Source organism: Nerophis ophidion, linkage group LG10 (assembly GCF_033978795.1).
Source record: "Nerophis ophidion isolate RoL-2023_Sa linkage group LG10, RoL_Noph_v1.0, whole genome shotgun sequence".
Classification (NCBI taxonomy): domain Eukaryota; kingdom Metazoa; phylum Chordata; class Actinopteri; order Syngnathiformes; family Syngnathidae; genus Nerophis; species Nerophis ophidion.
The window spans coordinates 31,137,461-31,146,595 of record NC_084620.1 but is presented as its reverse complement, the minus strand read 5'-3'; the positions used below and the strand labels follow the sequence as shown (position 1 = coordinate 31,146,595).

Here is a 9,135-nt window from a genome sequence, read left to right as displayed (position 1 = left end):
TCTTTGACCTTTTCAAAGTTTGAGCTGGCCTCCAAGGTTAGTGAAAGAACATAATCATACGTCTCACATATCCATGCTTCTTTTCACAAAGAACCCAATTTTGGCATGTAACGAGGAAAGATAAACATGAAGGCCGAGGGAATTTAATTGGACGTTCAATGTGTTGAAACAGCGCAGACTAATATCGGTGTGGTCAGGTTGGAGTAAAAAAAAAAAGACAGACAGCAAATTAAAGTCAGTTAAATAATTTAGTAGGACAAACAATTTGACATAAATTAGATGTGAAATGATTCTCTTTGTGTAGGTTAATTCCCCAACAATGTCATCGTTACGGATTGTCTTCTCACACTCTACGCATCTCTCGCCCCCGGCCTTGGACGCAAAAGGAGGGGGCAGCAGGAGAATCCATCAAGCCCGGCTTCAGAGCGCTCTGTCTAGGCTCGTCTGACAGCCACAGGGCAGGCACCAAGCTCCCCAACGTTATCTCTCCTGACGTCCTACATTCTTCCCGTCCTGAATAATATCTGCTCCCAAATCCTCTGCGTGGTGGACAAGGAGGAGGAGGCCGCAACAACAAAATGGAGCAGATGTGATATATTCCAGAGTCTTACATCTGTCTGGCTCCAACATGTAATTGGAGGATGAGTCATTGTTCTTTTTTTTCGACTTGCAGAATATGGCCCTGATCCTACAAACAAAAAGCATTGTTCTGTGTGCAAAAAGCTGCGTGGACGGTGTCTTTCCTCCATGGGGCTCAGTTGAAGAGGATGGAGTCTGGGTCTCTGTTGGCTATCTGTGCCATGTGTTTGAGTATGTCCTTTTTGGTGATAATACCCAAAAGCTTCCTAATGACACAGCAACAGGGGACAAGAGAGAAGCAGTGAGGTGAGTGCACACCAATAACCATACCAAATATCAATATTAGTTACTGTATTGAATCAATACAGGCATGACGAGATTGAAATATTTCAGTTATCTTCTATGTTTATTTTCACAACAGTCTTTTTTGTTGTTCATATTATATTATTGATATTGTTTGTAATTTTTTGTTTGTATGTGTACAACCAAACACAGAGGTGCATTCCCAAAAATGTGAATATAGCGCAAAAGGTATAAGATTTCAGGAGTTCAATTCAAACAAAAAGACCAATTCAAGACTCAGTAAGCTTTTGTAGGTAATGCTGGCTAGAGTGTGAAGCTTCTTATTTGGTTTACAATGTTGAACTTAAAAAAAAAAATATATATATATATATATAGTTGTTTATTTTAGATGTATGTTATGTTTAATGTAATTAATAAACACATACATTTCTTGAAATATTTCACTCTGTATAGACTCTAGAGAATGTAAGTTTCAGTTCTTCCTTGGAAAAACAAGGATATTATTGACTTATTTTGCACTATTGACTTTATTTTGCTCCAAGAATTTCATATAATTTAAAATGAAAAAATAATTTTTGTTGTGGTAAATATTGTTCAGAAATAAGTGTATTGACTGTTTTTTTCCTTGCACATCTTAGGCCTGTGTTTTATTCTGAGTATATTTATGATCAGCAAATCAAAGGCAACATCATTCAAGGATTTTGAAGAATTTTAAGTAAAAAAGTAATGGTAGCTTTATCAGTATCCGCAATCCTGGTATTACATCTTACTTTTTATCGCATCGATACCACAATTTCCAGTATAGACCACCGCTATTAATTTGTGTAAGTGGAAACATGCATCATTAAGTGTGTTCAAAATGATAATAGAGATCAAAAGTGCTTATTTCTCCCTGAAATACCTTTTTTTTCCATCAGAGACCTTCTATGTTAGACTAATTCACTCATCCTAAAAGGGTTTATTGCGCAAAGCAAAACTATTCTTACCTGTTGACACTTGTTCTTTTGCATTTAGGGTCCTCGTAATTCCCAAAAATGTTAAACCAAACCATGGAAGCATGGTGGAGAAATTTACAAAACAATCTTGCCTTCTTCTATACTTCCTCCAGACGAGCCATTTGGAATAAAATAGTTAGTGAAGTATTTATCGCTAGTGATTTCAGTGGATATCTCTATATATGGTTAAGTTTTATCCGAAGAGCTTTGCGTGAGTTCACCATTGTAGTCCGACGCTGTGTCTTATTTTGCTCTATCCTCTTGTCGTGGGGCAGACTGACTTGTACATGCACATGCATCCTCCACAGTTGTCATTTGTAATACAAAGCAGGGCTGGACAAATATGGGAAAAATAATGTTGAGTTATTTTATTGATATTGTAATTAGGATTAATAACAGGAGTATTCATTAATTTTTATTAGTATTGATTATACCACCAAAATGCAATTTTAAATCAAATTTTAAAAAAAAAACAACGGATATAAATTACTAATGAATAAATCACAAGTATAATAGTGATAAGAATAAAATCAAATAGCAAATATAAAAAAATATATAAAATTACATTTTTCCGTTTAAATACTTTTTAGTTCTCTTTTTTTTATCTTATACACTTATTATACACTATAATGTGTGTGCTTTTTGTAAAATTATAATTTTAAATACATTTTTTCTTAATTGAATGCAAAAATCCTCACATTTAGTCAAGCAATACATCTCTAAACAATGTTGACCAATATTTTAGGTTAAAACATAATATTTTTGTAAATATAACAATAAGTGTACATTATGTTTTTGTAAGGTACTTCTTTGAAACTATTATTTTGTCAGTCAAACCAGATGTCGCGCACCAGGCTATTCTGAAAGGGGGAAGTGTGCTATGCTGTTCTCAGCTTGATGAGTAAAGAAAGTACTTCAGGCTGTTTATTAAAAAAATTTAAAAAATGTATTTAAAAATTTGCGAATTTTAAGTTGCAGCTGCAGGATGATGTCCTCCAATGTTGTCCATATATTCTACAACAATGATGTCGTTAACAACACAAGCAGATAAGATGTGTTATGTGTGTATGGCTTGTTCTTGCCAGCTTTAACTTGGTAGTCGACCTGCCGTTTTAAGTGATTGTATCGATCGACATTGTTTATTTCAGGACGTATTTCGGGGATGAATGAGCAGTCAAGACAAATTATTTTCTCAAACAAATGTTCCTTTTCCTCACAATGACAGCATTTCAGTCACATTTATATCGATTTCACTGACGTTATTTTGTATTTAACAGCGAGTTCCATTTTGTTGGCCAATTATGTGACGGTGTCCGTGGTTACGTCAAAGCAGGAAACATATGCCTTGCTTTTTTTTTTAGTTTAATGATTATTGATAAGGCTATATAGTGTCAAATAAACTCTAGTTACCATGATGACATCCTAAACTTCAAGGAGACGTAATTTTTTCTCTCACGTGCACTCATCTGTTTCACTGTAACAAGCTGTGGAATTTGCATGCGCGTAGCGTGGCCCATTAATCATTTTTTTCTATCATTATATTTTCATGATCGTGAGGAGCCATAATCGAAATTAAAATTTTATTGATTGTCAAGCCCTAATACGAAGTAACGTATAGTTGAAAGTCGAGCTTATATCTGTCAGTTAACTCGATATGAAAGCGCTAAAAAGGACAACATGGCTGACAGGGCAAAGACGCAGTTGAAATGGAGGCACATAAATAAGACCGCACACAAAACAGCACATCCAAAAGAGACAGTCAGAAAGCGGTTTGAAAATGGTCTTGAAAACATAATCTATGCAAAATTCTGCCGAAAAAAACCTCTATGTTATGTAAACCACAGGGAAGGTTTTTTTTTTTTAAATGTAGAAACAAAATCTGAATATTGCCCTTTAATAATATGTATACTGAAAGGTAAGCTATATTACTTAAGATAAATAGTCGACTTGAATTAATTAAATGTAGGTCTAAAATAGAAAGTGCTTGGTAAGAAAAAAAAAATTCCAAAACCTTTTCCTAAGTAATCTCGTAAAAAATGTAGTGTTATTAGATATATTCAAATATTTTCGCTTGATGTAAATCACATGTTTTTTTCTTGCTAGTGTTTGAATGCAGACAAAGAAAGTTCTTCTGGAGGATTTGGGTGACTGCTTTTTCAGTATTTCTCTACACAGAGCTATTGCAACAATGAGCACACTAGCTATGGCAGGATGGTTATGAAGGCTGAGGCCCTAATTTCTCAATACTAAATCTTGCTGGTTCTCATCATGTCGTCATTGTGATTGGGCCAACTAGGCTCGGGTTCACCACGCTTGTGTGTCTGCTTTGTGTGTCTGTCCTCACCCGTTGTGCGTGACCAGGCACTGACGCAAACCCAGCTTGCGAAAGATGTCCACTATGATGTCCATGGGCGTGTGGTCTGTGACGGTGAAGGGACTCAGGTCCATGATGCCTCTGAGACGGAGGTGGGGCACGGCGTCGGGTGCCTGACTCGGGCCGTGCTTGGTGAAAACCACCTGGGAGGCGCTGACTACGCCATCTTGCCGCTGGCGGGCATTGTCTGGACGAGAGGTAGAGGAGGCGTCCTTAGTGTCTTACTTTGCCAACATGAACACACACAAACACACCAATTGATATGAGTAGATCTCTTCTGAGCACAAATCCTACGAGCCTCTGAGACTCCTTGGAGATGACCACAGGAAAGCCGCTATATTGCGTGCTCTCCACCAGCGCCTGCACAAATGCAAGCACACAAACAATTCAGTTAAATCTCCAATTAGGTCATCGGGTGAGTGGCCTATTAAAACAAATTGCCGCCAGATTATTTAATTACAGCCAGGTAAAAAAAACAGTCATTAATAGCTGATGTACAGTTTAAGTGGTCAGCATCCAGCAGCTTAATCTACCGCTGCATTCGTTTTAAAATGTTCGTACTCAGCTGTTGGTGTGAAAGTTGTGCGTGTTACAGTCGTATTGTTGTTTACAAGAGGTCATCAGCGCTAATAATGCTGACTCAGCAGCTTGGTCCTTACTGCTACTTCATGAGTGGTTCTGCTGCTTCTATATTGTGCAATATGCTTGTTGATGAATTAACATGTGGTCAAGAAAGCTATGTTTACCTTTCCACTTGATCATGCACTGCAAATCATTATTTTGTGCTTAATTTTTACTAGCTGTATAATGAGTTTTCTATACACTCTATCCAATTATAACCTGTGTCTAACCAACACCCCATCTTCTTTGTGATAAATAAACACCCTGGCCATATTACTGCCTTAAAATAAATTATTTGTAATACGTTCTATGTGGGGAAAACAATTTGAGAGCCATGTTTACCTATATTTTACAAATGTTCACCTACTCTGGTTAAACATCAGTTTTACACCCAATGAGGCATGACAACATCTACAGTGAATGAAAAGATATTTGTATTTGTAGGAGGTAAAGCATAAAACAATTCAGTACCTCAACTTCCCCCAGAGTCATACCCTTCTGTGTGAGCACAGCGAGGCTGGGGTCTGACCTCCTGGGCCTCATCACATCCAAGGCCAGGCTGCTGTGCTCAAACCCCTCTTTTGGCTCCAGGAAGGGGTAGCCATTGAGGCGGATATGTGCCTGCATCACACAAACACACAGTTTGGCTTTATGGGGGTCCTTTTGCACACGCAAAAGTCTTACCTCGTAGATTCCCTCCCGTCCAAAAGCATCTGCGACCCATTTGCTGGTCATAGTAGCAGCCATAAGAGGCACAATGTACTCCAGCCCACCAGTCAGTTCGAACATCATGACAACCAGCGATACGGTCATGCGTGTTACGCCACCTGTGGACACGGGAACCAGGGGTTAGAATGCACCTGATCTTTAATGTTTTTCATAACTCAATCTTGACTGGTTAGACAGTTGTCAATTCTTTTTTTTTTTTTTGTCCTGTCCAGCTTCTCAGGCAAATCATATAGATGATGTAGATGCCCATATCGGCTGTTCAGATTTACTTTACAAAAGAGAAGTGTAGGATACTTCTCTTGTTGCCTTATTTGAATTTGACTTTATTAAATGTATTTATATTATCATTTGGTGCAGCAGGGCCGGAGCAGGAGGGGATAGAAAGAGAAAAAAAGGAAGACAGAGGGGGAAATTGTGGGGATAAGAGGGGGATTAGACAGAGAGACAAAAACGACAACAGCAAATACAACAATAACAACAACAACAATAGAACAACACCAGCACATACATAATATGTACAAATATGATCGTAAAAGTGATAGCAAATAAGCAGTTAGTGAAATAAATAATATAGTAATGACAATGAGCATTTTTACACTAAAACTGGAGCAATACAAATACCAATAGAAAAAGCGCTATTGATCATGAACAAAACCAATAGTTTACTTCTATTATCAACAATAAAGTTGTTCAAATGCAACAATACGTATACATAATGATAGCTAGAAAGATAATAAAAAAATAAATAAATGAAAAAAAAAAAAAGAAGGAATACCGAAAGATGAAAGGGAAGAGAGAGAGGCAACCTATATCAATCTTGTAGATTGTTATAGTAACAATGGTTTAAGCTCTGTCAATATGCCTTGTGTTACCCAGTTTACCCTAGAGCAACAACGTTAATATGTTTGATGAAACATGATTATGTGCATGAGTGTATGTATGTATATGTACTTGTATATGAACAGAATGTGTATATGAATGTTTGTACAGTAAATGTATATGTACAGAATATGTATGTTTGTTTGTTTTTAATACATTCTTAATACATTCAGATAGGATTAAAAATTAAGCCAAAAAGGTTAAAAACTCAAGCTCCATTCCATGTTTCTAATAGTAGTTTGTAGGGCTGCGAATCTTTGGGTGTCCCACGATTCGATTCAATATCGATTCTTGGGGTCGCGATGCGATAATATATCGATTTTTTCGATTCAACGCGATTCTCGATTCAAAACGATTCTGTAGTCATTCAATACATAGGATTTCAGCTGGATCTACCCAAGTCTGCTCACATGCTAGCAGAATAGTAGATTCTTTTAAAAAAGCTTTTATAATTAAAAATGGACAATGTTTTATCCACTGATTGCACTAATGTAAATGTGTTTAAACTATTAAACAAACCAAAAATATGACTTATTTTATCTTTGGGAAAACATTGGACACAGTGTGTTGTCAAGCTTATGAGATGCAATGCAAGTGTAAGCCACTCTGACACTATTGTTCTTTTTTTTTTTGTAATTGTCTAATGACAATGTAAATGAGGGATTTTTAATCACTGCTATGCTGAAATTATAACTAACATTGATACTTTTGTTGATAATATTCATTTGTATTTCACTACTTTTGGTTTGTTCTGTGTCGTGTTTGTGTCTCCTCTCAATTGCTCTGTTTATTGCAGTTCTGAGTGTTGCTGGGTCAGGTTTGGTTTTGGAATTGGATTGCATTTTTATGGTATTGCTCTGTATTAATTTTTTGGATTGATTAAAAAAATATAAAAAATAAATAGATGTAAAAAAAAAAAAAGAGAATCGATTCTGAATCACACTACGTATTCGAATCGATTTTTTCCCACACCCCTAGTAGTTTGTGTCTGTGTGTTTGTTAAGGGGAGGGCCAAATGGGACAGAGTTCACATTAGTGCAACTTCAAAAATTAGATTATTACATGCACCACAAATGGGTCCCTGGAGTTCAGCACAGCCCAGAAACCATTCTCGTGAAGACATCCACATGTCGCATCAGTGGAAGACTCCAGATAAGTTTGTAAGCATTTGTCAAATACGTCAAAACTGTCTAAACTATCCTTTGTCAGCAATTTTTATGTCCCAAAAAAAAGTAGGACGGGTGTGTTGCCATGCTTGCCAATTGCAAGCTTCTGACAGGCTTTCTAGATGGAAAGAGAAAACCCAGCGTCCTCTAGTGACCAGAGAACGGAATTTAATTAAATACTCAGTTTGTAACCGACAGGACCTTCTACTTCTGGTGTGCAGTTAGATTTAGCACACGTCTGGTTTCTCCAAACCACAAATTAACATGAGACGTCACCACCACATTAAGACATTTGTCCATTGATTAGTCCCAACAGTTTCAGTAAGTGGAAACAATGAGATGAGAACATTTTAGTGTCTTCCAAATTATGAATAGAGGAAGAGAAAACTAAAGTTGGGAATAAATAACTTAGAACCAACTTGATGAAGTCATTAAGTAAGTCGTCTCTCACCGAGGCAGGCAGCGGCGCCCACCATGGCATAGAGCCCCGGGGTGATGCAATCAGCGCCTGGCGTGCACCAGCCTTTGAAGATGAACCAGTCGTGGTTGTAGTAGGCCAACTGCTCCATGCCGACGCCAAGTAGCCTTCCCGCTATGGCGCCCACCGCCATGCTGGGGATGAATAGTCCAGACGGGACCTGGATTGGGCGCACACACATTGACACTGCTGTTATCTTTTTTTGCTATGGACTTTTTTATCTTGAGAGCAATTGATTTTATCTTTTTTTCCTTGATTGCTAGTGCAATGTTTTTCAACCACTAGTGTGCTGCGAGATACAGTCTGGTGTGCTGTGAGAGATTATCTAATTTCATCTATCCATCCATCCATCCATTTCTACCGCTTATTCCCTTTGGGGCAGCGGGGGGCGCTGGTGCCTATCTCAGCTACAATCGGGCGGAAAGCAGGGTACACCCTGGACAAGTCACCACCTCATCGCAGGGCCAACACAGATAGATAGACAACATTCACACTCGCATTCACACACTAGGGCCAATTTAGTGTTGCCAATCAACCTATCCCCAGGTGCATGTCTTTGGAAGTGGGGGGAAGCCGGAGTAGCCGGAGGGAACCCACGCAGTCACGGGGGGGACATGCAAACTCCACACAGAAAGATCCAGAGCCCGGGATTGAACCCAGGACCTTCGTATTGTGACGCAGACACACTAACCCCTCTTTCACCGTGCTGCCCTAATTTCACCTATTTGGGTTAAAAATATTTTTTGCAAACCAGTAATTATAGTCTGCAAATTATGTGTTGTTGTTGAGTGTTGGTGCTGTCTAGAGATCGGCAGAGTAACCATGTAATTCTCTGATGATGATGAGTAGGTGGAAGCCGGTAGCTAATTGCTTTGTAGATGTCGGAAACAGCGGGAGGCAGCGTGCAGGTAAAAAGGTATGTAATGCTTAAAACCAAAACTAAACAAAAGGTGAGTGCCCCTAAAATAAGGCATTGAAGCTTAGGGATGGCTATGCAGGACAAAACTAAAA

At 38.2% G+C, this 9,135-nt stretch overlaps 1 protein-coding gene across 5 annotated transcripts in view; it reads right to left on the bottom strand.

Annotated features, from left to right (window-relative positions):
* Nucleotides 1-229: 229 nt before the first annotated feature.
* The window catches only part of LOC133560692 (H(+)/Cl(-) exchange transporter 5-like), a 33,035-nt gene continuing 24,129 nt past the window's right edge, over nt 230-9,135 (bottom strand). For all 5 annotated transcript variants that reach the window (XM_061913496.1, XM_061913495.1, XM_061913493.1 and 2 more), the window contains 6 exons: nt 8,098-8,284; nt 5,557-5,699; nt 5,344-5,493; nt 4,506-4,611; nt 4,222-4,438; nt 230-845 (listed from right to left, as the gene is read on the bottom strand). In XM_061913496.1, coding sequence (XP_061769480.1) covers nt 755-845; nt 4,222-4,438; nt 4,506-4,611; nt 5,344-5,493; nt 5,557-5,699; nt 8,098-8,284 — 894 coding nt within the window. In that variant the 3' untranslated portion in view covers nt 230-754. The remainder of the gene's footprint in view (nt 846-4,221; nt 4,439-4,505; nt 4,612-5,343; nt 5,494-5,556; nt 5,700-8,097; nt 8,285-9,135) is intronic.